The sequence below is a fragment of the Mustela erminea genome, chromosome 10 (genome assembly GCF_009829155.1).
Source record: "Mustela erminea isolate mMusErm1 chromosome 10, mMusErm1.Pri, whole genome shotgun sequence".
NCBI lineage: Eukaryota > Metazoa > Chordata > Mammalia > Carnivora > Mustelidae > Mustela > Mustela erminea.
Window position 1 is genome coordinate 109,082,179 of NC_045623.1, and position 26,998 is coordinate 109,109,176.

Here is a 26,998-nt window from a genome sequence, read left to right on the forward strand (position 1 = left end):
CACCTCCCATAGACCCTGACCCTCAACCTGGCCCCACCAGCCCTGGGGGCTGCCCAGAGGGGTATGCCGTCCAGGCAGCGTCTCCCTTCTTCCTAGCACTCCGTCTACCCCCACCACTGCCTGCTTCTTGAGTCCAGTCACCGCCCTTCCTGGAGCCAAGGGCTGAATGTGCCTTTCAGGTCCTTGCTGCAGGTTACTTGGCCTGTCTGTGCCCGGGGTTCCCCGAGTGAAAACCACAGACAACAAAAGCACCTGCTTCCTTGAGCCCCTGTATGCAGGTGTCAGACCCCACCCGCCCCAGGCTGCCACTGCCTCTGCCCCACGGGGGCTCCTCCCAGCTGCTGGCAAGGCATGCCCCTTCACGGAGCACCCCGGTGAGAAGCTGACCGTCCACTCGAAGATCCTGTTCCCTGCTGAACTGTGTGCATGGCACTTCATAGGTCAGCAGGAAGAGGGGCTGCTCCACTCCGTCCCCAAAAACCGCTCCAAACAGGACACTGCAACATTGGCAATTCCAGACACTGGCCCCTGGGAAGGAATGGCCATGTGGGAGGGGCTGGACTTGTCCCATGGTTACTAACCGGAGGCCTGAGGCTGGGGATGGAGGAGATGACCTCTGCATACCCCAAGCCACCCCATCCCCCACAGGGAGCCTTGGTCCCTCCCTGCCACCCCTGTCACCCAAGGCTCCTGGCCACTTCCCCTTTTGAAAACTGGGCAGCCTCTGTTCACCTCCCCTACCCCTGCCAGGCACAGCTGAGGCCAACTTCCCTGTGAGCAAGAGCACCCAGCTCCACCCGAGAGCCAGGACCACCAAACTGCACTCAAAATCCAGGACCCCCCACCCTACCCGAACGAGTCCAGGTCTGAGCAGGCAGCCTATCTGGCTCTACCTTCCATGGCCCAGGCTCCCTTCTCCCACCTAACCCACCGATTCTGCTGTCCGCCATCATTCCATTGCTCAGAAGACGGTGCATCTAGGTTTAGGGGTCTGAGGGTTCAATAAAACCGGAGTCACAAGTCACGTTTCAGAAAAATGCAAAGAAACAAATACTAGTGCTGGGAAAGCTTTACCTGAGAGCCTCTGAGGCAGAACCCCCAACCTCAGCCCAGCCCAAACTAACCTGCCTGGCATCCCCCACCCCCACACCGGCCTTTGTCCCTGCTGCTGGCCCTTCCCTCTCCCCAGCAGGCCTGGCTTATTCCTGCTCCGCCTTTGGACTCAGCCCAAGCAAAACTTCTAGGAACCTTCCGGTGCCCCCAAGGAACCCCTCCCAGAACTGGCTTCCATTATTGCTGGTCAGCCCTTGAGGGGGCTGGGTGGGGCTAGGGCCTGCTGGGAGAAATTGCCCAATCTGGTCAGCGGAAGGAAGCCACAGCCCCTGTGTTCTCATCTCTGAAATGGGGAAGCACTCCCGTGTGAAGTCTTGAGGTCTACAGAGGACCCAGGCTTTCCATTACTATAGCTATCTGCACAAGTTCCCTTTACAGAAGGGCACAAAGGAAGGGGCCTGCCGTGTGACTTTGGCTAGTTACCAGACTGGCTCTCCTGCCCTGGTGTCCTCTCTATAGACTTCCTGCTCCAGAAGGTTCTTCAGAGGCTCAGTCCAGTCCCTAGAACATGGTAAGTGCTGGATCAAGCATTAATTTTCTGTTAATGAACATGTGCAAAATACACAGCTCAAAAGGCTTCTCCCCCGTGGGTGTGGCTGGCTGTCACTTTCGGGAAGTGGTTGGGTTTCCAAAATAACCAGATGGGGAAGTTACAGAGCTTGAGAAATCCCCCCAAATTCCTGACAACCTTGCCCCCCTTTCTACTCACTCTTGGTGACCCCACTGCCCAGTAGTCCCAGGACAGTAGTGAGACATGTCCTGTTTTGTGCCCATCTGTGTTTGGAGTCTCTGCACACAGGGCCGGAAGACCCCACCAGAGGAGACTGAGCACCTCAGGTATGTGGGCAGGGGAAACGGGCAGCCACGCTGCCACAGAGGACTCCACTCCACACAGGTGGGGAACCCTGCGTGTACACACGCAATAACGTGGCCACGTGGGGAGCCAGGTAGGTCACCAAGGACTGAACGGCGCACTACCCCAGTTCTTCTACAGTGACCCCTTATTCGCAGACGTGTCCCTGGTGCCAGGCACACTGTTGGGACACCTGACTCCTGGGTGGACTGGGTGGGGGAGGCCTGGAGCTCCACCTGAAGCTACAAAGTGGATAACTGTGGCCTTGGTCCCCGTCCTCTCTCCTCTGTGTCCTCGGGTGGTGATGGTGAGGGGGGAGGGGGATGACGATGCCAGCAGGTTCACCCTGGAGGGGCCTTTGGCATCCCACGCCCAGAGCCCCTGTAGTCCCCGCGGCGCGTAGGGCCCCGCCAGGCTGCTTGCGGTGGGAGAGGCCCGCGGCGCCCCGCCCCCGCCCCCGCCCCCGCTGGCTGTCCGGCCCGGAGTGGCCGCGCTGTCGCAGCTGCCCGCAACCAGTTTTAGTTCCCAAAACAAAATCTGCCTTCTGAGCAGATTCACACCCCGTCAGTGACGGCATCCTAAGCGGGTGCTGTCACCCCTCGCGGGGGTCAGCAGCCAGCCCACCCCGCCCGCGGTGGACGGGAGCGGGGGCGGCAAGGGGGCAGGGGCAAGGGGCGCGAGTGGACGTGCTGCCAACGCGGGGGGATAAGTGGGAACCAAGGTTCTTCTTCGCGGCGGCCGCTATCGGGGTCGGGGCAGCCGATGTCCCGCCGCGGGACTCCCCCCTCCAGCCCCACGGACCCCCAGGCCGCAGCCCCCGGCCCCCCGCCCCCAGCCCCCGGTCCTTGCTAGCGGACCCACGTGCGAAGGCGGGGCGCATGCGCGGGGGAGGGCCGTGGCGCATGCGTGGGGCGGGGCGTGCGCGCGGGGCGGGGCGCTTGCGTGGGCGGGGGCGCGCGTGCGCACTGGCTGCATTGCTGCTCGGCGGGCCGGCGCCGCGGTCCCGGCGGCCGTGGGGCGGCCATGGGGCGGGGGGCGGCCGCGGCGTCGGGGCCCGGCTAGCGACGGTGAGCGGCGGCGGGGCGGCGTGGCCCGCGGGCTCGGCCCAGAGAGGGGACGGCCCCGCAAGCGCCCAGGGCAGCGAACGGTGAGTGCGCGCGGCCGGCCGGCCCGGCCCTCCGCCCGCCGTCGCCGCCGTCCGGGGTCGCGGGGCGGCCCGGGGGCCTGGGAGCGCGGGGGCCGGGGCCGGGGCCGGGGGGAGGGGGGCCTGCCCGCCGCCCCGGTGTGGGCCTGGGGGCGCGACGGCCGCCCTCGCCGGCCGCCTCCGGAGTCGGGTCGGCGGGCAGCGCGGAGGGTCGGGCCCTCGGGGGCAGGTGGGGTCGCCGCGCCCTCGGTGGCTGGGGGCGCCCGCCTGGCGACGGCGGCAGGGCCCGGCGCGAGCGAACGGACGCCCCGGGCCGGGATTCCGAGTAACAGGTTCCTGTTCCCCGCCCGCCCGGGGCGCGCCTCGGCCCGGCACCGCGGACCTGCTCGCTCGCCTGGGCGTGCGCCCCGGGCCTAGGGGGGCAGGGGTCGCGCGTCCGCGGACGACGCCCTCCGCGGACGCGCTCCCCGGGAGTCCGTCCCCGCCGCCCTGCCGCGCCCTCGCTGTGACCTTTGCCCCCGCCGCCGGCGCCTGGGGAGGCTCGGGGCCGGGGCCGGGGCCGGGGCCGGGGCCGGGGCACGGGTGGCGCCGGGGGGGGCCCTCGCCGCGCCGCGGCTCTTTGCGTGCGACGGGCTCCGGCTCTCGGGCCCCTCCGGCCCCGGCCGCAGGGCAGGCAGCCGTCGGGTTCCCCGGGCGGCCCCGCGGACGGCAGACGCAGGCGTTCGTGCCGGTGTCGTGGGGTCCAGCCCGCGTCTTAGTCCCCGAAATCCCGGACTTCTCGGACCGCGGACAGTCGCCGGGGGAGCTTCGGGGCGAGCCCGCCGGCGCCCCGGAGAGGCGGGAGCCGCGCCCGGGCCGCTCCGGCAGCCTCGCCGCCGCCCCTGCACACCTGTTGAGGACACGAGGCCGCGCCGGCCGTGCCGGCTTGCGAGGGCCCCGCGGTGCGCGTCTGCGGTCCGGCTGGCGGCTGCCCGGCTGCCCCCCGAGCCCGCGGACCCCGCCCTTCCTCCGCCGCCGCGTCTGCAGCTGCCCCTTCCCGTCCGCGCCCGCTCCGCTCGTGGGGTCGCCGCTCAGGCTCGGGGGCCGGAGAACCGCCCGAACGGCCTCCCTGGGCTCGGGCGCTGCCCGTGCGGACGCGGGGGGTCGCCTCCCTGCCGGCCCTGGGCGCCGCGGCGGGGAGGAGGCGGGGAGGAGCGAGCGCGGGCCTCTGCACCCGCCTCCGCGCCCCTGCTGAGGCCGACCCTCCCGGCCGCTGTCACCGGGTGAGCCTTTCCCTTCAGAGTTTTCCGCCGGACACACCGCGAGCTCTCGGTGGTGTCTCGGACGTCCCGTCGGTCGGAGTCCTGCCTTCGCAGCCTGTCCCCTGCCCAGCACGTGTGGCTTCTAGGAAAGTTGCTGCCCAACACTTTTCTCCTAATAAAATTCCCCAGTGCCAGAGTCGTGTTTTAAAATTACATTTGTGGGGCGCCGGGGGGGCTCAGTGGGTGAAGCCTCTGCCTTCCGCTCAGGTCATGGTCTCAGGGTCCTGGGATCGAGCCCCGCAGCGGGCTCTCTGCTCATCGGGGAGCCTGCTTCCCCCCCTCCCCACCCTGCCTGCCTCTCTGCCTGCTTGTGATCTCTGTCAAATAAATTAAAAAAAAAAAAAAAAGATTGTTAGGAATGTGCATGAATTTAGATGGAATTCGAACCTCATCCTTTTCAAACAGGTAACGTACTGGAACAATCTTGTCATCACATTAGTTTTCGTGAGTAAAGATTCATAGCTTCTAGATAACGGGTAATAGAAGATTTTTAAATATATTTGCCTTTTGTAGTTTTGATAGGTTTATTTATATATTTTTTAAAATTTTATTTATTTATTTGACAGAAATCACAAGTAGGCAGAGAGGCAGGCAGAGGGGGGAAGCAGGCTCCCCGCGGAGCAGAGAGCCCAATGTGGGGCTCGATCCCAGGACCCGGAGATCATGACCTGAGCCAAAGGCAGAGGCTTCACCCACTGAGCCACCCAGGCACCCGATATGTTTATTTTTTTATTGTTTTGAAATAATTATAGACAGGAATTTGTGAAATAGTGCAGGGACCCTTGTAACCCCCCGACTTGATTTTACACACCCATAGAATAGTAGTTTTTGTTTGGTTTTTTTTTTTTAAGAGAGAGACCTTGGGCCGGCCAGCTGCAGTCCCTCGATTGCACATGAAGCTGCTGGAACACTCCCGAGCCGTGTTTATGTGGACAGACGTTTTTATTACTCTGAGATAAAAGCCAGCTTGCAGTTGCAGGGTTCTATACTTCTCTTTTTTAAGATTTTATAAGAACCCGCCGAACTTCCAGACTGACTGCCCTCGGCATTCCAGCAGCGTGCGAGTGAGTGACGGTCTCTCTGCAGTCTGGCTCCGGCTGTCTTAGCATCCCGGCAGGTGCCGTGGCACTGGTGTTCGTATCTCCCGGCGGCCAGTGCCGCGGAACTTCGTGTGCCTACGTGTGCGCGGACTCGGTGTCGCTCGTCCTTTTTGCCCATTTTCTAATTGGTTTTTAAACTTTTGCCTTTTGAGATTTCTGTGCGTATTCTAGATGAAAACCTCGGTTGGGTATCTCCTTTGCAAACACTTTGTCCCGCTCTGCAGCTTGTTTTGTTCTCTTCACAGGGTTTTCCCCACAGCAAGCGCCTCACCCCAGTGAGGTCCAGCGTATTGATGATTCTTTTGTTACATTTTGTGAACTGTGTATGTCATGTGTAAAAGTTCTCTCTAGTCCTGCGTCAAAGGAGAAAGTTCTCCTTTGTTCGTTCTTTCTTCCTTTCCAAGATTTTATTTATTTATGTATTTGACAGGCAGACATCACAAGTAGACAGAGAGAGAGGAGGAAGCAGGCTCCCCGCTGAGCAGAGAGCCCGATGCGGGGCTCGATCCCAGGACCCTGAGACCATGACCCGAGCCGAAGGCAGAGGCTTAACCCACTGAGCCACCCAGGCGCCCCTAAGATTTTATTTTTAAGTTAACCTCTCCACCCAATGTGGGCCTTGAACTTTCAGCCCCAAGACCGGAGCTCCACCAGCCGAGCCAGCCGGGCAGCCTGCACCTACATTTTCTAATAAAAGTTTTACAGGTTGTGTTTTACACTTGGCATAACCCATTTTGATTCGTGCTTAGTTAATGTTTGTTGGAAGTGTCAAGTTCAGGTTGAAGTTCACTCTTCTTTCCCCAGCTTTACGGACAAATAACAGACGCACATCACTGTGTGAGCCTGAGCAGACCCCGTTTGTCCCCTGCAAAGAGTTGTCCGAGGCTCGGCGCGGTTGAGTTGTTAAGCTGTGCCTGGAAGCTGAGACGGCATGGCCTGCGAGCTCGGCCGCAGACCGGTTTGGACGCAGCGCTTCTCCCAGGGCAGGCGAGGAACTGGTGGCCCGGTTGAAATGCGGCTTCGCACACCGCACGCTGCATGTTGGGAACTCTGGTCTGTGCGCCGTGGCCTTGAACAGGGCCTTAGGAGCTTGGTCGGGCCCAGATGCCAGCTCTGCCCCATCCTAGCTGGGTGACCCTGGGCCTCCGTGTCCTAGACACGCCCATGCGTCTCATTTGAGCGCGTCCGGTGCCACGAGGTGAGCGCTCGGTCGGGACCTGGCAGGGTGGGCACCGGACCTGGATGTGTATTTGCTGCTCGCCAGCCATCCTGGTCTTGGATGAGGTCCATATGCCTGCAGGCAGCCCTGCTTCCGCTTCTCCTCCCTTCTTGGACGGACGGCAGTGCACCTGCCGGCCAACAGCACAGCCCTGGCTGGGCTCCCCTCGTTGAGGTGGCAGTCACACAGCACCCTGCGCTCACCCGTGTTTGGGTCGTAGCTAGCCTGTGTGTCACCGATCAGCCTGTCCTTCCTTTCTCAGACATCTTTGGTTCCGACCATGCTGGTTATTTCCTTTTAAAGGTCGCACTGTTACAACTCGCCGAGTAGGCTCCTTTAACTGACGCGCCTCTTCCGTCCTTTCTTGGCAGTAAGTAGCTCCGAGTCCCATGCACAGTGAGGCGTTTCAGCGGCCTTGTGCTGGAGCTGCAGGTCCGGAGAGGACTCGGCTGGTCTCTCCTCTCGGGGCAGCCGGCGAGGCTCCTGCAAGGCCTCTCGGCCCCGCCGCAGAACTGAAGCTGCCCCTCCTTTGCTGAGCTTCTGTTGGCAAAGAATGCTCGTGTGTTTGTGTGTTTGTTTTAATTCATGTTGTCAACACAAAGTGAACAAACCTACAGTCAAAGTTGGAGCGCCCGGATGGCCCTGTCAGTGACTCTTGGTTTCAGCTAAGGTCACAAACTCAGGGTTGTGAGGTCAAGTACCAGGTCAGGCTCTGCCCCCACCAGGGAGTCTGTCTGAGAGTCTCCCTCTGACGCCCCCGCCCTGCGCTCACGTAGGTGCACGTGCACGCTCTTTCTCAAATAAATAAATCTAAAGAAAAAAAAAAAAAGAATCTCTAGAAGTAAGAAAGTTTTATTTGAGCTCAAGTTAGGATGGTTGCCCTGGAAATGCATCTTCGTAGGGAAGAAGGCACTCCAGGAAATGAATGATTTTTGCAGCATAATATACTTTTTACATCTTGTAAAAGCTTAAAAGACTATAGATTAGCACGTAGGCAGGAGTCCCAAGTTTGTCGGGACGGAATGCGGGGAGGGGGAGCGCTGACGGACATCTCGAGGACGAGCTGATTTCCCTTAGGCTGCTCCTGCAGCAGGTGTACCGTGCACGCGCGGGGACCGTAAATCAGACTTCGGGTTTGAGAGAAGTTTACGTACAGTCCTGTTGACTTAACTCTAAGATGGTTTTCCTCGTATGTCAGACCCTTAGAGGGTTTTCCTCGCATCATAGCTGGCGTACAGCGTCGACTCAGCAGTTTCTGTAGGTCACTCAGTGTTCACCGACGTAAGTGCAGTCAGCGTCTGTAACCCACCATCTGTAACCATTCAGCATTATGACGCTATTATTTTACATAAATGTATATTTATTTTTTAAAAGCTATTTATTTGTCAGAGAGAGAATGAGACAGAGAGGGAGAGCATGTGCCCGCAAGCAGGGGGAGCCGCAGGCAGAGGGAGAAGCAGGCTTCCCGCTGAGCAGGGAGCCCGACCTGGGGCTCGATCCCAGGACCCTGGGGTCATGCATGACCTGAGCCGAAGGCAGACGCTTAACTGACTGAGCCTCCCAGGCGCCCCAGGTCCTTGCGAGGACTACGTAAACTTCGAAAGAGAAGCCCTGGGGGCGGTGCTGGGCGGAGAGGAGGTGCTCAGTCCAGTCACTGATGACGCGGCCTTCGCGTAGTTCTAACGCCGTAAACACGCACGTCACTGTTTCCACATATTGAACAAATCTGTGCCATCCTGAATCTCTTACCAGTTTGTCCTGGCACTTTTTTGGGCCCCGCCCGGCCTTTCTGCCCCCACCCCCGCACTGGGTGCCGCCCCCAGTTGCGCCTCCTGAAGTCCTCGCTGGTCTTGCGCTCTCCGCCTCGCACCGCCGGTTTCCTCCCAGACTTCTCTCCTGACCCCTCCGTGCGGCTCCTGAATGGGGGCCTGCCCCAGATTCAGCCCTTGGGACCCCTGCCCACCCCCTAGGGAGTCCATTTCGTTCTAGTTCTAGTCCATCTAGTTCCAGGGCTGTAAGCACTCACCACGTGCTGATAGAGCCCGGATCTCTGTGTCTGGACCAGCCTGTCCCCAGAGCTCTGACCTTAAACACACAGCTGCCTGCTCGTCTTCTCCTTGTCTTGGCTGGCAGTAGCCATGTGAATTCGGTGAGGCTCCTTGCAGGCCGGGAGAGCCTCAGTAACAGAGTTTCTGGAGCTTCCATTCTCAGAAGGGGAAGGAAACAGGCCACAAATGAGGGGCGTCCGGCCCGCTCAGTCGGTGGAAGGTGTGAGTCTTTTTTTTTTTTTTTTTTTTTTTTTTTTTTGAAAGATTTTATTTATTTATTTGACAGAGAGAGATCACAGGTAGATAGAGAGGCAGGCAGAGAGAGAGAGGGGGAAGCAGGCTCCCTGCCGAGCAGAGAGCCCGATGCGGGACTCGATCCCAGGACCCCGAGATCATGACCTGAGCCGAAGGCAGAGGCTTAACCCACTGAGCCACCCAGGCGCCCCGAGTTTTTTTTTTTTTAAAGATTTTATTTATTCACTTAACAGAGAGAGAGCACGAATAGGCAGAGAGAGAGAGAGAGAGGGAAGCAGGCTCCCTACTGAGCACAGAGCCCGTTGCGGGACTCGATCCCAGGACCCTGAGATCAGGACCTGAGCCGAAGGCAGAGGCTCAACCCACTGAGCCACCTAGACACCCTGAGAGCATGATTCTTGATCTCCAGTTGTGAGTTCCAGCCTCCTGTTGGGTGTAGGGAGTACTTAAAAATAAAATCTTAAAAAAAAAGGGGGGGGTGGCACCTGAATGGCTTAGTTGATTAGTGTGGGATTCTTGGTTTCAGCTCAGGTCAGGATCTCAGGGTCATGAGACCAAGCGTTGGGCTCCACGCTGGGTATGGAGCCTGCTTGAGATTCTGCTTTTCTCTCTGCTCCTCTACCCCCACGTTTACACACACTCTAAATTAATTAATTAATTAATTAATGCATCTTAATAAAAAAAAGTTGGGCTCCTAACTGACTGAGTTGTCCAGGCACCCTAGCAATCAAGTTTGTTTGTTTGTTTAAGATTTTATTTATTTGACAGATCACAAGTAGGCAGAAAGGAGGGGGGAAGCAGGCTCCTTGCTGAGCAGAGAGCCCGATGCGGGGCTCAATCCCAGGACCCTGAGACCATGACCCGAGCCGAAGGCAGAGGCTTCACCCACTGAGCCACCCAGGCGCTCCTCTTAACATAATCCTTAAGGACACTTGGATTTTCTCAGTGGTCAGGGAGTGTTGGCTTCAACCTAAAGTCACCAGCTACATTAGCCCCTGACAAGAGAATCAGTCTGTCCTTTGAAGCTTTGAAGTCAGGCAATGACTTCTACTCTCTGGCTAAGACAGCCCTAGATGGCATCTTCTCCCAAAGTCAGGTGGCTTTGTCTCCGTTGATAATATGTTTAGCAAGCCACCTTCACTGGTGATCTCTGCTGGACCTTCTGGAGAACTTGACGCTGCTTCTGCATCGGCAGGTGCTTCTCTGCGTGTACTTTCGCATAACAGAGACGGCTTCTGTCTGTCTGTTAAACCCCCCTCTCTCAGCCTTTACAGAGTCGAGGAGAGTCAGGGCTTTCCTTTGGGTTAGACTGTGGCTGGTTTCACTTGATCTTACCAAAAGGCCGAGAAGCGAGAGGCTGGCTGGTTCGATCAGCAGTAAGGCTGTTTTGCTTTCTTGTCTTTGTGTGTTCACTGGAGTGACACTTCAGGAGTTTCTCCTTTGAACTAACAGCTTGGCCCACTGGGGCAGGAGGCTAGCTTTGGGCCCGTCTCGGTTTTCAGCCTTCCTCACTGCCCTGCGTCATGTCTAGCTTTGATTTAAAGTGAGAGATGTGCAGAGGGCCTGGCCAGCTGGCTCGGTCAGTAAACTGGGACTCTCGATCTCAGGTCACGAGTTCAGGCCCCAAGTTGGGCATGGAGCCTCCTTTTAAAAAATCAGATAAGTGATGTGAGAGATGGGCCAGTCTTCCTTCCGCTTGACCATTAGAGGCCGATGTACGGGTATTGATCGGCCCAGTTTCAGTATTGTTTTGTCTGAGGGAGGAGGGAGGCCTGGGGAAGGGGAAAGGCCGGACCAGCCGGTCTGTGGAGGAGTCCGAACACATACAGCACTTCACCCGAGTTTGCCGTCTTGAATGGGCACGAGGGAGTGGCGCCCCAGAACAGTCATCACGGATCACAGACCACCGTCACAAATACACTAGTGAAAACTTGGAAATATTGCAAGAATTAGCCCAGTGTGACACAGAGACACACAGGAAATGAGTGATGCTGGTGGGAAATGGTGCTGCTAGACGCGCTCAGCACAGGACAGCCCCAGACCCTCCATTTGTGGAAAGTGTCGTGTGATGCCTGTGGGTGGGGTGAAGAAAGAGTTTGACCTCAGTCTTTCAGACGCGGCTGCCACGCTTTGGTAGCACAGCTTGAGGAAACGATGATGCGCTCCGTCGAATCCCCTGGCGCGTCTGTTGAAGATCCAGTGATCGAGGGGTGCCGGCGGCTTGGTTGGAAAAGCATGTGACTCCCGATCTCAGGGTTGTGGATTTGAACCCCACATTGGGTGTAGGCATCACTTTATTACAAATAAATTTAATTTAAAAAGAAAATCTGCTGGTTGTACCTGTGTGAGGGCGGTGTTCTGGAATTTGTTGTGCTTCCGTGATCTGCGTGTGTGTGTCGGTACCACGCTGTCTGGGTACGGTAGCGTGGCTGTAGATCATGAAGTCAGGAAATGTTAGTCTTACTTTGTTCTTTTTCAGTTTTTTTAGCTATCCTAGGCCTAGGTCGTCCACATTTCCATGTGAGTTCTAGAATCAGTTTGTCTTTTTTTTTTTAAGAAAGAGAGAGAGCATGGGTTGGGGGTGGTGTCGAGGCAGAGGCAGTCTCAGGCAGACTCGGCACTGAGGGTGGAGCCTGGTGTGGGGTTTGGACTCCCACCCTCCAGACCGGGGCCTGAGTCAAAATCAGGAGTCAGCGCGCAGTCGGGTTGGGATGCCGCCTCTCGCTGCCCCTCCCGCCTGTGCTCTGTCCCTCCCTCTGGCCCCTCTCTCTCGGATTGAAGAAAGAGAGAGACGGACACTTAACCGACTGAGCCACCCGGTTCGTCATTTTCTGTAGGAGAGGCCGCAGGGGTTTGGGTGTGGGAACTGTGGAGAGCCCAAGTCAGTTGGAGAGCTGAAGTCTAAGTGTCAGCCTCTCGGGTCCTCGGACCTGCTCCTGTCTCCACTGTTCGCTTCCGTTCATGTCCGTCAGCAGCTTTCGTCCCCAGTGTGCAGGGTCTGTGCTGCTCCTAGGGAGACGCCGGTGATCCCTGGCCCCCCGTCTCGGGCGTGCCGTGTGCTGATGCGATGTGAGTGTGTCGGGAAGTGGCCACTGCGGTGGGTCTGGTTAACGTCCTATCAGCGCACGGGCAGATGGTGTGTTCTTAAGGTGACAGCCCTTGTCGCAGCGACGTTCAGGTGTGGCTCTGTCAGTTGCCTAGAGCCACACGCTCCGCACTACAGCCACGCCGGACTTGATAACTCGAGTTAGGCTCCCTACCTCTTTTGCCAACTATTTCCTTATAAGCTTTGGTTTCGGTGCTGTTGTAAATAGTATTTTTGTTTATTTATTTATTTTTCAGACTCATCTGTTTATTTCAGAAAGAGTGTGCACGAGCGTGGGGAGGGGCAGAGGGAGAGGGAGAGAGTGCCCAAGCAGACTCCGCCGAGTACGCAGCCCAGTGCGGGGCTCGATCCCGGGAACCCAAGATAATGACCTGAGCAGAAACCAAGAGTCAGCTGCTTAACCGAGCTAGTCACTTTTTTGTAGACCTTTCTGTATAGAAGACCATGTCATCTGACAGTACAGGTTTTTAAGTAATCTCTGCACCAGTGTGGGACTTGAACTCATAATCCCAAGATCAAGACTTGAACTCACAACCCTAGGATTGAGCCAGCCGGGTGCCCCAGCACCGCAGTTTGACCGGTTCCTTTTTCATCCTTAAGACTTTTATTTCGTTTTCCTGCCTTGTTCCACTGGCTACGCCCTCGGGTACAGTACTGAGTAGGGGCGGTTGTATCAGACATGTTCTTGTAGGATTGGGGTTTGAGTAATGACTTTTTTCATGCTTGGTTAAAACGTCCGTGTTCCTCAAGCTGTGAGGGTCCTGGTCCACTAGGGCAGTGTTGTCAGCTCTAGCTAAAATTTAGAATCACCTGGGAAGCTTTTTTTTTTTTTTTTTAAGATTTATTTGAGAGCGAGTGAGTGAGACGGAGAGGACACCAGTGGGCTGAGGCAGAGGGAGAGGGAGAAGCAGACTCCCCACTGAGCAGGCAGCTGGATGTGTGGCTTGGGGACATGGGGCTCCGCGGTGGGGCTCGATCTGAGGACCCCGGGAATCATGACCCGAGCCGAAGGCAAAGGCTTCACCTTCTGGGCACCCCCAGCTGGGAGCTCATAAAACTACTGATGCCTTCATTCCGGGTTGGACGTGGGAATGATTTCCTGAAGCCCCTCTGGTGGCTGTAAGGTGCGGCCGGGGTAGGGGTGCAGGGGCGCCATCACCTTTCTCCTGCCATAGAGGCCCGGGCTTGTCTGTGGTCTCTGAGGGTCCCTTCTGCCCCCGCCGCTCCGCGTTCACCTTCTGCGGGGCCGGCATCCTCTGACACGGCCTCAGCCCCTCCTGGGGAACGGGGTTTTCTGCGCGCTCCGGCCTCTGCTGGGGTATTCGTTTCCCTTGCCTGTCCCTGCAGTGGGGGCTGTGCAGCTGGTCATCCTGCTGGCTCCCCCGGTGCCACCTGCTCATGCCCGCCACAAGCCTGTGCCACCTGCTCTCCCCTCGGGCAGGTCCGGGTGGCTCTGTAGCTGCAGGGCCCTCGCTGTGACCCTGTGGTGGCCCTTCCTGCCCTTCGAGATTTCCCCGTTTGGTCCCTAGATCTGCACTGGGTTTTCGTCCAACTCCGCCCTTCTTCTTCCGTTGCTCAGTGTACTGGCTTCTGCCTCTCTCTGTCGCCGCGTCTGCCTTTCTTAAACTTACCTTATTCCTTTTCTAGCTTTATAAGAATCTCGGCTCATTACTCTTCCTTCTCGAAAACTCCCGCACACCTTAGCAGGGCGGCATCGACTTTGGTTTGCGTTCATACTATTCTGGTCGTTTCGATGCGTTGCAGGGTTGGTTTGAGCCCCAAGAGGCTTGGGACAAAGTTGAGGCAGTTCGGGTGGTTGCAGGATTGTTTTCTTTGTTCCTACCTTTTGGTCTTTTCCTGATTTTGTTGTGCTGTGGTTGGATGGTAAGGTTCTCTGCCCTACTAGTGTTTGGAAATTGATGTTTTCTTTGAGGCCAAAAGAGGTCAGTTTTGGCAGATGTTTTATCTACTCGTTGGCAGGGCCTAGAGTCCAGTGTGTATCCACTTGTCTGTCTTACTGAGTGAACCGTTCCGCTCTGCGGCCCGGAGGGGCGTTTAACGCTGCACAGCCCTGCGGGGCTCGCCCGGTGTCCCCACCAGTGACTGTTCCTCTTGCCGGCGCTGGGCCTTGTCTGTGGCAGAAGTACCACAGCTGCAGCCTGCTAGCTCTTTCTTACCCTGCGGCCCTTAGGTCTTCTGGATTCACTGGAAACACAGGTAGGTTCCTGAGCTCTTAACCATCTTGGGGATAGAAAGAGACTGTTCTCAAGTCCTTCGGCAGATGGGACTTCAGCCGTTTTTGTCTCCTGGTGAAGCGGGTGCGTCTCTGTGTATATAGTGTTTTCTGCCTGCATATTTATTTACTTTATTTGTTTTATTAAATTAAGGCGTCCGTGTTTTCCTGATCGGAATCCTTGCTTACCGACTGTGGAAACGGAACACGAGAAAGTCAACATGAGTAAGGCGCAGAGCGCAGATCCGGCCTCGTACCGCTGCTCCGCGTGCCATGGGGACGAGGACTGGGGGCCCAACCACCCCATCCGGGGCCGGGCCAAGTCCCGCAGCCTGTCTGCCTCGCCCGCCCTGGCGAGCACCAAAGAGTTCAGGTACAAAGCCCTCCCCCAGCCGCCACCCTCAGCGGCGCGGTCGCTCGGACCGACGGTGACAGCGTGTGTCCCAGAGCAGCTGGCGCGGCTCCCAGGGGCACCCGCCCGGGACAGTGTTCCTTTCCTTCCCCTCTCGGCCAGTGCCCGCCCCGCTTTTGGTGTCCGAGGCGTGTGGGTGGCCCCTGAAGGCACGGCAGCGGGACCCACGCGCTGGCGGGGCTGGCATGGGGCTGCATGTGGCCGCAGGGGAGTTGGGCAAGCTCCCCGGCCCGGCCCGCGCCCCACAGCGTGTGCTCTTGCACAAGCGCTTGAGCAACAGCTGCCCACGAGGCGGCCAGCCGGGCCTGCTGTGCTGGTGGCGCCGCTGCCCTGGCTGCTGGGGCCGTGGCCGCGGTGAGTTTGGAGCGGAAGTGGCCAGAGCCAATGCTGCTTCTCAAGTGGGTCCGACCTCTCAGACTCGAGGGCGCGTTTGGGGGGGAAAGTGCCACCTTTTCTCAGGGCAGCGCCTTCCCTTGGGGGTGAATGGAGCGGGGGTGGCGCACGGGCTGTTCCCTGCGTGGAAAGCTCTAGAGCCCGCGTGGGAGCGGCCGTGCTGCTGCAGCTTCCAAGCTGTGTGGGGCTCCGTGTTCCGACCGCACTGCGTCTGCCTGTCGGTCCTGTGCGGATCGGCTCACGGCCTCCCAGTTCTGAGGCCGGACAGCGGGGTGCGGTGACCGCGGGTCAGAGGGGGCCCCCGCGGGGGAGGCAGACGGACATGTGTCCTTGAGCCCGCTGGCGAGGCCCGCCATGAGCTGCCTTTCCTCCGGGCCTGCGCGGGGCCCGCGAGCCGTAGTTTTCCCTGGACTCCAGGGCTCTCTCGAAGGTCGGGTGCCCTTTCCAAGACAGCTGGAAAATCTGTTTGGTCTGCGTTGAATTCGAAGATTTTGCGGACCCCATAAGAAGGTTGAAGATGAAGTCTGCTCCCTTCGGTCGTCTTTGCGTGTAGAACAGGACGGCGAGGCCATCGGGGTTGAGCATGTTCCATTAGCCTATCACTGGGGGATGTCCCTGTCGCTCCCCCCAGCCTGTGCCAGGGTGGGCGTTGAGCCCTCTCGAGCAGGGAGGGGGCAGGCCAGCCAGGTGGTGGTGTCCCCGTGACGTGAGCTGGCCACAGCCGCTTTGCTTGGTGATTGGATTATGGTTGAGTCACATTTCAGTTATTGGAGAAGTTCGAGTAGTAGCTTTCTTAGTGACTGTGCAACTCAGCATGAGCACTTTTGCTAGAATCTTCATCTAGGTCATTAAGGGTTGGTCTCTCAGGGTTTTTTTTGTTTTTTTTTGTTTTTTTAAGATTTTATTTATTCATTTGACACAGAGAGATCACAAGTAGGCAGAGAGGCAGGCAGAGAGAGAGAGAGAGGGAAGCAGGCTCCCCGCGGAGCAGAGAACCCGATGCGGGGCTCGATCCCAGGACCCTGAGATCATGACCTGAGCCGAAGGCAGCGGCTTAACCCACTGAGCCACCCAGGCGCCTGGTCTCTCAGGTTTTGCTTCCCAAGTATAGGCTGGAGGACCGGTCACCAGACAGACTTGGGCAGAGGGGCTGCTCGGATTCTGAGTTCCAGGCCTGTCCCCAGAGGGAGTCTTCCCTGTTCCTGGGGTAGGGCCTGGACACCCGCCCTGGTTTGGGGACCTTTCTCTGAGGCGCGCGCTCTGACTGTTGATGCTACAAAAACAGCGTGTGGGGCTCCAGGGCGGGATCTCCTGGGGCCGCCACGGGATGCAGATGCTGGGAGGAAAGTCGTTATGAATAAAGCCTCTCTAGAGTCTGACGGTCCGTTAGGTCTGCTCACCGGCTGTGTCCTCTCCCCCCACAGGAGGACTCGCTCTCTGCATGGGCCATGCCCGGTGACCACGTTTGGACCAAAGGCCTGCGTGCTGCAGAACCCCCAGACCATCATGTGAGTGCGGGGGGGCTCCTTGGGGGCCTGTGCTGTCATGGGGTCACGGCACTGGGGAAGGTTCTGGCTCCGGGTGAGAAGTGCACTTTTCTAGTCAGGGAAGCCACAGGGCAACCGCTGGCTCCAGGGAGCACGGGCCTCTTTGCCTTCCCGCCGGCTGGGGGTCGGGCCGGTCCTGCTCCCCGGGCACTGCAGCTAGACGGACTTCACCTACTTCAGCTGCTGTCTTCAGAGTTACTGTTAAGTTTTGACAAAAGTATAGGAGGAAACAATGTTTTTCACACAGGAATAGGGTCAGACATGCTTCTCTGCTGACTTGATTTTTTTTTTTGAGAGAAAGGGCACAAGGTGGAGGAACAGGAGCCAGCAGGCCCCCCGCCGAGCAGGGAGCCCGATGCGGGGCTCGGTCCCAGACCCTGGGATTGTGACCTGAACCCAAGTCAGCGGCTTCACCCACTGCGCCCCGTGGGCACCCCTCCTTTAATTATTCTTAAAACAGACATCGGTCGGCTGTTTGGGGTTTCTGCGTTTACTTTCGAGAGAAGTGCCTCCTTGCAGGTGTGGCTGTCACAAGTACTCCCACGCCACCAGGGCGCTTTCGGGGGCCCCGCGGTGCCTGGATGAGAGACTATAAAAATGAAGCAATCAGGGTCATTTCTCTGGACTCAGTGACTATCTGGCTTCTGTCGTCCGAAGAGTCACATGGTTCCAGAAGGCCGGGAGCTCCGTCAAGGCCGCTGTATGGTGGTCTGGCTGTGCTTCAAGTCCGAGGAGAACGCACTGACGTCACTTACCTGGCGTGGGTGCTTTCTGTTGAACGGTCAGAATTCCATCCCGCCCTGAGCCTTGTGCCTGGTGCCTGTGGGAGCTCCAGCCCCTGTAGTCGAGGCCTTTTGAGGGGCCCTTACAGGCTCCTCTCCTTCAGGGCAAGCTGTGAGGATCCCACATTTTGCACAGGGGTGAGAGCCGCGGGCTCAGGTGTGCCTCCTCAACTGACTTGTGTGGGGTCCCAGGAGGCAGGCCCGGCAGTGGGGACCCTTGTCCTCGGGTCACGGGCTGAACCGGTTCCAGGTGGCTGGTGCAGTGCTGCCACCTCCAGACTCCCCAGGCGAGTGCCGTGTAAACTGGTGTTTCCTGTGACCAGGAAACCCAGCAACAAGGCTGTCCCACCTCTTACGGGCGCAGGAATGAAGTCTTAGTGTCTGTCAGATCCAGGTGCTGTCTGCGGCTGCTGGTTACTGCAAAGCTCAGGGCAGGTCCTGTTCAGACGCGGCCCCTCTAGTACCCTACAGCCCTCCCTGCACTGCAGCCACATTGGTAACTTGGCCCCCCCCAACGCCCCCAAACCCAGAGCCCCAGCAGTTGCTGTGCCAAGCCCTGCCTTCTCCCGTGCCTCATGCCTTCCTGTTCGCTCTGGCCCAGCCTGGCTGTCCCGTGGCCTTTCACCGGCTGCCCGAGGGCCCCTCCCTGCACTTCCTGGTCTTGGCAGACTTGTTCTCTCCTTGTCACTCTGCTCGGCCTAAGTGCCACCACGAGTGGCCTCTCACTGTCCAACCTTGATTAGCCATCCTGTACTCCCAGCGGAGCCACAGTCGCTTTGTGGGGGGCGGGGGTGTCGGCCTTGTGAGCCTCGGGTGGCTTAGACGGGCTGGTTCCGCCGGGTGCTCCAGGCAGAACGGCAGATGCCCCGAAGGGTCTCTGGCGCTACCCGTTGGAGCTGAGGAAGGAGCAGCCTCGTCTGCCCTTTCCAGCCCCTGTGCCCGACACTTCAGCTGGGGCTGCTGTCTCTGGACGACAGGGCTCCTTTTCTCCACCTTGGCCCTGCCCCTTTCCAGCCCTGCACCTGGCTGAGGCTCCGTCCTGACATAACTTCTCTAATGCTCGGAAGTAAGATAGGATAGAGATCTCAGAGAACTTCTGCGTCCTAATTTACGGTCTGAAATTTCACCGTGAATGCGTGTGTGTTTTCTTTTATGTTGAAATGTGTGGAGTTGCCCACATGTCGTTGCCTTTGGCTCACTAGGCAGTGGCTCCAGTCGGTCACCTGTTTGCTCACAGTCTCCCTCGCTCTCCCGTCCGGCACGCACGACCTGTATGCCGGGGAAGGGTCACATCCCCACCTTGTCGTGACCCAGCGGGAGGCTGATCACAGTTGACGCCCAGGCCTGTGCAGGACACACTGTGGTTGCTTTGCCTGGGCACAGTCTCAGGGCCAGACCCCTCAGACACAGGCCCTGCACGCCTGGGTCAGCACAAAGGGGCTTCGACCCAGGCAGGGGTCCGTGCGCTGCCCACATGGCTTCTGAGGCCCACAGCCAAGCACAGGGACGACGTTTGGGGAGTGCACACCCCTCCACCTGATGAAGTGCTGACAGCTCCTCCCACTGGGCCAAGCCGGTTCCACAGCCCAGCTCAGACTCTGGTGTGGCTGGCCTGTGGCACCGCACCCGGTCAACAGCCGAGCGCAGCCAGCGAGTTCAGTGAAGTGCATGGCACCTGGCGTCCGGCCTCTTTGCTGTTAAAGGGGATCTCAGGACTTTGTTTTAAATAGGTGATTGGCCGAGAGGATCATGTAAACGGTAAAAAGATTGAGTAAGGTGTGCTTGTTTTTAGTTTTAGGGAGTTTTCCTGCCATAGTGCCTTTCAAAAGTCAACTTTAGGATTGTTTCACTTTCAGTTTTGAGTTTACAGAAATTTAAGTTTATAGTGCAGGTGCTCAGGAGAGTTTTGGGGGGCTGGTGTGCCCTACACTTCCGTTGTTAGCAATGTGGGACCAAAACGCTATGACCGAAGCCACTGTGCCGCACTCGTGAGCCAGCACATGACCTGGGCAGACGATGACGCTCACAGAGGGCGTCGTGCGTGGCTCCTCGTGCAGAAACGCCTGGCCAGGGTGAGTGACGCTCACTGATGGAGGACATCGGACACCACGCCTCTGTGTTCGTGGTTTGGGTCATGGTTTGGGTCATGGTTTTGCAGTTTTTAGTGGGGCTCGCATACGGTCTAAGGTCTGGGAGAAAGGCCTCCGAGGATGTGCTGTGCCTGTCCTCCCAAGGGGACGCGCTCCCAGTGTGGACACTCCTCTCCCCTCGCAGGCACATCCAGGACCCTGCCAGCCAGCGGCTGACGTGGAACAAGTCCCCAAAGAGCGTTCTCGTCGTCAAGAAGATCCGGGACGCCAGCCTGCTGCAGCCCTTCAAGGAGCTGTGCGTGTACCTGATGGAGGCGAGTGAGCCTGCTTGAGGGGTGGCAACCCAGAGCCCCCTTGGCACCCCCACCGCGTCTGCGCCAGCCAGACTCCGCTCTGGCGCTCAGTGGGCTCCGTGCTCTTCTGGGCCACGGGGTGGGGGTGGCATGGAGTTGGCCAACTAGCCAGGTTCTGGCTTTGTGATCCCAGAGCTGACCAAGTCGGGAAGCCCATTTCAGGGGCACCTGGGATCATGATTCCATGATTGCAGGGTCCTGGGATTGAGCCCCGCATCGGGCTCCCTCCTCAGCGGGAAGCCTGCTTCTCCCTCCCCCACTCCCCCTGCTTGTGTTCCCGCTCTCACGGTGTGTCTCTGTCAAATAAATAAGTAAAATCCTTAAAAAAAAAAAAAAAAAAAAAGCAGCAGCAGCCGCCGCCCATTTCAGGCAAGTGAGTTGTGTAACGGAGGGTCACAGGGCCTCCAGAAGGATAGAAATCTGCGTGAGCAGGTTGAAAGAAGTCTGCCCTCTGGGCCTGAGGAATGCGTTTCCTCCTCCTTGTAAAGTCCTGAGGCTCAAGAGGAGGCTTCCCAGAAGACCAGCCTGATCTGAACCGGGTCTTGGTGGTGGGGCTGACGGGCTTGTTGTCTCCCTTTCAGGAGAACAACATGATTGTGTATGTGGAGAAGAAAGTTCTGGAAGACCCTGCCATAGTGAGCGATGACAACTTTGGACCAGTCAAGAAGAAGTTCTGCACCTTCCGAGAAGGTGAGTTTGCCTTCGGCTCTGTCACTTCCGAAGGTGCTCGCACCCCTGCCCCAGACCTGGCAGAAGCTTCTAGCGCTCCTGCCTCATCGTGGGCATAGTGCCCTGTGGCACCAAGGGCTGCCGAGACACCTTTTGTTGTGTCTGCTGTGTTTTCTAGATTATGATGACATTTCCAATCAGATCGATTTCATCATATGCCTGGGCGGGGACGGGACCCTGCTCTACGCGTCCTCACTGTTCCCGGTGAGCTGTGCGGGCTTCCGGCCTCGGCGCCACACGAGGAGGTGGTTTCCCAGGGAGGCTGTCCACCCCTTCTTACACCTCGTGGCTTGATGCCTCGGGGATGCCGAGTTCTACGTTCTTCTTACTCTGATACAGAGCTTTTAGTTTGGTTATTTGGCTGTAGAGCAGGTCTGCAAACAATGCCAAGTGTCTCATCTGCCCTGTCTGGGTCTCCGTCCTCACCAGGAGTGCTGCCGACAGTGGAGCCCGGGCTGGGCAGCAGGACTGGCTGGGAAGAAGGGGGGCAGTGGTGGAGAAACGGGCCTGGGGGGCTGCTGCCGACCCACAGACACGTGGCACCCATGAGGAGAAGCGCCTCGTGGCCTAGGGGATGGGGCCCACGGCAGGATGAAGGCGGTGACCCCAGCCTGACCCTCCAGGGTACCCGGGAGGCCTGTGGAGGCTCCAGAGGATGGGAGTCTGCCTGGAAGCACACTGGGGTTGCCCAGAGTCTGCCTTCACTCTGCAGGGGGAGGCTCTGGCGTGGTGGCTTGTGTCCTTGCCTGACCAGCTCTCTCTGTCTCCACGGCCAGCAGGCTGGTCGGTCCCGTTGCGTTGGCTTCTCATCAGCTCCACATCAGCTTTGCATCCGCTCCTTCCGGCCTCCCTGTCTGCTGGCTGACCTCTTCCTGTGCGGTCGCTTGGGATCAGCCTGCTGGCCGCCTCCCGCACCCCGCCACTGGCCGTGCACTCATGTGCCTGTCCATTCCTGGGAACAGTCAGGCGGGGGTGGTCCGTCAGGGCTGGGGCCAAGTGGGGTGGCTCTTGAGTGGATCGGCTGGCTGACTGGCCTGCCTCATTGGCTCACAGGGCAGCGTGCCTCCAGTCATGGCGTTCCACCTGGGCTCCCTGGGCTTCCTGACCCCCTTCAACTTTGAGAACTTTCAGTCCCAAGTTACTCAGGTGATACAGGGTAAGTCGGAATGTTCTGGAACTCACAAGGAGTTCTGAACATGGGATTGTCTCCTCACTTGGCCTTTGGATTTTTTAATGATGTGTAGAGCAATATTTAAGTGTTTGAAGATTCAGAGATTTAAGATTTTCGAACACTTCCAATACTGTTTTCCTCACACTGAGAAGTTGGAGGGGGTCCCTGGCGAAGCGGCCGTGTGTGCTGGTCGGTAGCCGTGGATTGGCCTTTACGGAAGGCTCGGGTTCTGCCCTCAGTCTGGGAGAAGAAGGGTGGTCTCCGGTCGGGCAGGGTGTCATTGCCTCCTGCAGGCCGCCACTGCCCGTTCCCCACCAACCTCCCCGGCCGTGACCCTGCTGGCCCCCAGGGAATGCGGCCGTTGTTCTTCGGAGCCGACTGAAGGTCAGAGTCGTGAAGGAGCTCAGAGGGAAGAAGATGGCGGTGCCCAACGGGGTCAGCGAGAACGGCGTGCTGCCCGTGGACCTGGACGCGGAGGTCGGGAAGCAGGTCATGCAGTACCAGGTGTGTGGACGTGGGCCCTGCCCCGGCTCCAGGCCCTGCCCTGCCCATGCTACGGCCTCAGGAAGGGGCACAGGGTGGTGGGACTCAGGCCTGGGCCCATTGGGTTCCCCTGACCTCAGGACCTCCCAGAGAGCCCAGAAACAGTGCAGGTGCCTGTGGGGCCGGCTACCTAGGACAGCCCTGCCCGGCCCCTGCCTGTGTGCAGTGACTTTGTACCTCCAGGTCCTGAACGAGGTGGTGATTGACAGAGGCCCCTCCTCATACCTGTCCAACGTGGATGTCTACCTGGATGGGCACCTCATCACCACGGTGCAGGGTGACGGTAGGTAGCCACCTGGGGTCCCGTGGCAGTGGGGGGTGGGAACAGGACCACAGAGAGTGACCCTGCGGCCTGTCCACCAGGGGTGATCGTCTCTACCCCGACGGGCAGCACAGCGTATGCGGCCGCCGCCGGGGCCTCCATGATCCACCCCAACGTGCCGGCCATCATGATCACGCCCATCTGCCCCCACTCGCTGTCGTTCCGGCCTATCGTGGTCCCCGCGGGGGTCGAGCTGAAGGTCAGAGTCCACCTCTCCCCTCTGCGGTTCAGGCTGTTGCCTGGGGCCTGCCACCCTGACCACCCCCTTTGTCCCCGGCTGTGACCCCAGCACCCGCTGGGTTGTGGGCCCACCTTGCTGGGTGCCGGAAGGGGCTTCACTCTCTCCCTTGTCTGGCCAGGTGCAGCACTGAGAGCTGGGCCAGCCCCTCCAGCAGGGCTGTGGGCCCTTGTGGGGAGGGGCTGGTCCCCACTGGTTGAGGGCAGGTGAGCGGCACGTGGTCCTGGCGTACCCGGTGCCCGCCACTGCTCCTCCGTCTCTGTTCTCTGCCTGCCTCGCGCTCCCCACTTTGGTCCACCCTGGGCTGGCGTGTCCCTGGCTGTGAGCCCTGGTAGGCAGGGCCACATCTGCAGGTCACAGGGAGAGAGGACTAGAGCCAGACTCCTGGATGGTGTCCCTCGCCCTGGGTGGGTGGTCGGCAACTGGGCTTGATGGCTGCCTGTCTTATTCCCGGGATTGGGGTCAGTGCGACAAAAGTATGAGACCTTCATGGCCTGGAACTGCCCTTCGTGTAGAGTAGGTGGTGGGGATACCTTCAAGAGTCCTCCTGCCCAGTGCTGCACCCCAGGGCGGGGATCCAAGGGGCTCAGCTGCACTCACGAGCCCACATCTGCCCTGCTTGCCCCCTCCAGATCATGCTGTCGCCAGAAGCAAGGAACACTGCATGGGTGTCCTTCGACGGACGAAAGAGACAGGAGATCCGCCATGGGGACAGGTGTGTGAGCCCTGGGGCCAGAGCAAGGAGTAGGAATGAGGGGCGGACTCGGGCCCTCCCTGCCGCCTTCATACCCTTGTTGCGGTTGGCTTGTGCAGACCCCAGAGACAGAGCCCTGGCCTTGAGAGCTGGGGGGGAGAGAGGGCCTGTCAGGCAGCTGGTCTCCCACACAGGTTGAAGCGTGTTGGCCCATGTTCTGGGCTGACCTTGAGGGCGACAGATCCACAGCCCCTCACTCCGGCCTGCCCTGCTGCCCCGCCAGCTGCACCTGTCCTTAGGATGGGGCAGGCCCCAGCCGTGCAGCCAGTGGCGGGAGCAGAGCTGAGATGGTCCCCAGCTGGGCTGGGGTGGGCATGGCCGTGGGGAGGGGCTCATCTGTGCCATGTCTCCCACTCCTCAGCATCAGCATCACTACCTCTTGCTACCCTCTACCCTCCATCTGCGTCCGAGACCCCGTGAGCGACTGGTTCGAGAGCCTGGCGCAGTGTCTCCACTGGAACGTGCGGAAGAAGCAGGCGCACTTCACGGAGGAGGAGGAGGAGGAGGGGGAGGGGGAGGGGGCGGGGGAGGAGGAAGAGGGGGAGGGTTAGGCCTGAGCTCCTGCTGTCCACACTAGGGACCCCAGAGACCTGAAGCTGCTCCCGCTGCCTCGTTCCCACTTGCCCTCCGGGAGCAGGCTGACCTGAGCCCCGAGCAGACATCAGAAGTCACAGCACTTTCTTTTGTAGCTGGGGAAGAGCCAGGAATCTGCCTTTTGTCGACCAGATCAGCCATTTTTTAACATTTTAAATCTGACTTCTTTTTGCATTTCTAAACAAAGGTGAATGCTGGTGGGGCTCGGAAGTCTGCACCAGGGCCGTGTGTGCAGGGCCGTGCTGTCCCTCAGAGCCTGGTCCCAGGGCGGGGACGCCAGAGGGGGATGTGGTCTTCCGTGATTCCTCGTGCTTCAGTCAGCCTGTTGAAATTCAGAGGGGATCACAACGGCTTGATCTGTCTTTCCGTGTCGAAAATAAACGTCTTGTAGCCAAAAATCTTCCTTTAGCTACCACGATTTTCCCCTTAAGTCCTGCACCTTTTCCCCTAAAAGGACCGGAAGGGGACGATTCTGGAGAGAGCAGTTTGGTGTTTGGCTGATGCGTGGAGGGTCCCCCCTTCCTGCCCCGCACCTGCACCTTCCTGCCTTGGTCTCCAGGCCCTCCCCTCCCCCACTGCTGTGGCGCAGGAGCCCAGCGGAGCCCAGCGGTGGCCCGGTGGGAGGTCAGACCCATGCACATTCCTCACCAAGCAGGGGCGGCTCCCTCTGCACCCTGGAAGGTATTTTAAGTCCTGTGTACACTTTGTAGAGATCATTTTAAGCTTTTTGAACTGCTTGCATACAGATTGTATTGTACACGCTTCGAAGATGGCGGAGGGAGCGGGATTTGTACTGTTACGAAATGGAGCTTGCTCCAATGTTTACACGTGCTCTGTGTGGCACTGTGTGCTGGGACCACTCTGTTCAGTGTGCTCACCGTGGGGTGACGGCCCACGGGGAGAGGGTGCTTCTCGGTGAGTAAGCCGTGGGACTTGCCCCTGCAGCTGGAAGATGGGGACGCACTGCTTAGTGAGGAAAGAGGTGGTTGGGTCGTTGTGTGTTGGTTCTGCTCTTGCTTCTCCCCGTGGGCCTTCGGCTCGCGAGGAAGCTCCCATCATTCCAGCGGTCACTCCACTGCCCGCTGGCTGCGTAGGGCGTGGGCACGTGTGCTTGCCACATGGGACCCCGAGCCTGTGTGCTCTGGTGGGAGCCGTGGCTCAGTGCATGTGGCTTTGGCCCCTGGTTACTGTTGCCAGTCCTATACTTAGGCACCTGTTTCCGAGTAACCGGTATCTCTTGGAGCTGCAGTTTTTACCTGTTGAATTGGCAAGAATAGAAGGGACAGATACTGCCCACTTCTGGGGGGACAGGGACGGTCCTGTGCGTCGTCGTGTGGAGGCCCACGTGCCTCATTCTTGGGCTGATAGAAAGGCTGGGACGTGCGGGCGGCCACCCTCTGCCAGGGGCCTCCGTACAACAGGCTCTGCGGCCTGAGCGTGGCCTCCTACCTCCATGCTTCGGGGCTTCTGGCCCTCAGGTGGTTCTTGGCTGATGGCCTGGAGTTGGAAAGGGAGGGGCCGCATAGCCATCCAGCAGGGACGGGACGCGGTTAGAGGGTTGCTGCCCAGCCTCCCTTGGGCTGAGAGGGGCCCGAACCGAAACTCCCAGCTTTAGGTCCAAAAGACAGTGGCATTTGGGATTTGGGTCACTGGTTTAGACAAAAAAAAAAAAAAAAAAAGCAAGTATTAACCAAGTCCAAAAGCAGCATGATTTGGAATGATCTAGAAAACATTGGATTTTTTGAAGTAAATTCTTAATGTTTCATATTGTTAATATCTCGAATATTTGTTAGATGTCGTTGAAAGCCTTATTACAATATTTTCAGATCCTTTCAATAAACAGACTTGTTTAAAAACTTGGATTGGCTGGCAACTTTATTTGGTTCTTTGTAACCAACACAGAGATGCTTAGAGAGGCAGGCCAGGCTTCTAGAGTCTGTGGACACCGAGTGCGCCCTTGGGATGTGTGAGGCAGAGGGGTCTTGCCCAGGCGGCTGCCACGTTGGGATGTGTGAGGCAGAGGGGTCTTGCCCAGGCGGCTGCCACGTTGACTCCCAACCCAGGTGCCCCCGTCCGCCTTGCCATTGGCACCGGTAGGCCTGGGGCTCAGCACCTGTTCTGCCCAGAAGGGGTGTCGAACTGGGTGTCACCACCTGTCCTGAAGGGTAGAGCAGAGGCTTGGGTGAGGGAGCGGGCTTGAGCCTACAGAAAGGACATGCTCCCAGGTAAATCAGAGGACTGGCCCAAGGGGACCCCCAGAGGCTCCGAAGTCCTCCCCACAGCTGCATCCAGGCCTGTTGGGATCCGGGAGCAGGGGCCAGGCTCTGGCACATACTCTTCTCTCTCCTCCCACTCTACATGGTCTTGACTAGGTGTCGGTGAACGTGGGGGAAGGCTTTGCCAGGAGCCCAGCTGAGCACTGCAGACAGGCAGGAGGACACGGAAGCCCTGTGTGCTGGGACACTGGGCGCCCCCAGCCATCTGCAGAGGCCTGTGGGGAAGGGGAGAAGCAGCTGAGCTCTCCCCCAGCCTCCCTGGCCCTCCTCCCAGGCCAGTCCTAGAGCATCAGCCTCCCGGGGCCGTATGTGGCCTTGGCCTGCCCTGACCGGGACCCCCTGCTCTCCTGGTGCACGTGTGGGAGCAAGTCACCTTGCTGCTCAGGTGTCGCAGTGGCCAGGAGGCCTCTGCAGTCTGTGGG

General features: G+C 58.8%; 1 protein-coding gene across 4 annotated transcripts; it reads left to right on the plus strand.

The window, feature by feature from the left end:
* The first annotated feature begins 1,453 nt into the window (after positions 1–1,453).
* NADK (NAD kinase) lies at positions 1,454–26,008 on the plus strand. 4 transcript variants are annotated; one of them, XM_032361058.1, is made up of 12 exons: positions 1,454–1,624; positions 14,527–14,745; positions 16,602–16,685; positions 19,781–19,910; positions 20,531–20,639; positions 20,797–20,882; positions 21,732–21,834; positions 22,199–22,353; positions 22,576–22,675; positions 22,756–22,913; positions 23,585–23,667; positions 24,068–26,008. In XM_032361058.1, exons 2-12 carry the CDS (start codon positions 14,594–14,596, stop codon positions 24,255–24,257), a joined length of 1,350 nt encoding a protein of 449 aa, XP_032216949.1. In that variant the 5' UTR covers positions 1,454–1,624; positions 14,527–14,593; the 3' UTR covers positions 24,258–26,008. The 4 variants fall into 4 exon arrangements, with proteins under 4 accessions (XP_032216949.1, XP_032216948.1, XP_032216947.1 ...); XM_032361057.1 differs by lacking the exon at positions 1,454–1,624 and adding an exon at positions 1,794–1,950; XM_032361056.1 differs by lacking the exon at positions 1,454–1,624 and adding an exon at positions 2,830–3,113.
* The last annotated feature ends 990 nt before the right edge of the window (positions 26,009–26,998 follow it).

Bases quoted from the DNA above. Each gene is read 5' to 3' on its own strand.
- NADK (XM_032361056.1), top strand. From the start codon at position 2,845: ATGCGCGGGGGAGGGCCGTGGCGCATGCGTGGGGCGGGGCGTGCGCGC. The intron at 3,114-14,526 runs GTGAGTGCGCGC...TATTAAATTAAG, and splicing joins AGCGCCCAGGGCAGCGAACG to GCGTCCGTGTTTTCCTGATC. The intron at 22,914-23,584 runs GTCAGAGTCCAC...TGCCCCCTCCAG, and splicing joins CCGCGGGGGTCGAGCTGAAG to ATCATGCTGTCGCCAGAAGC.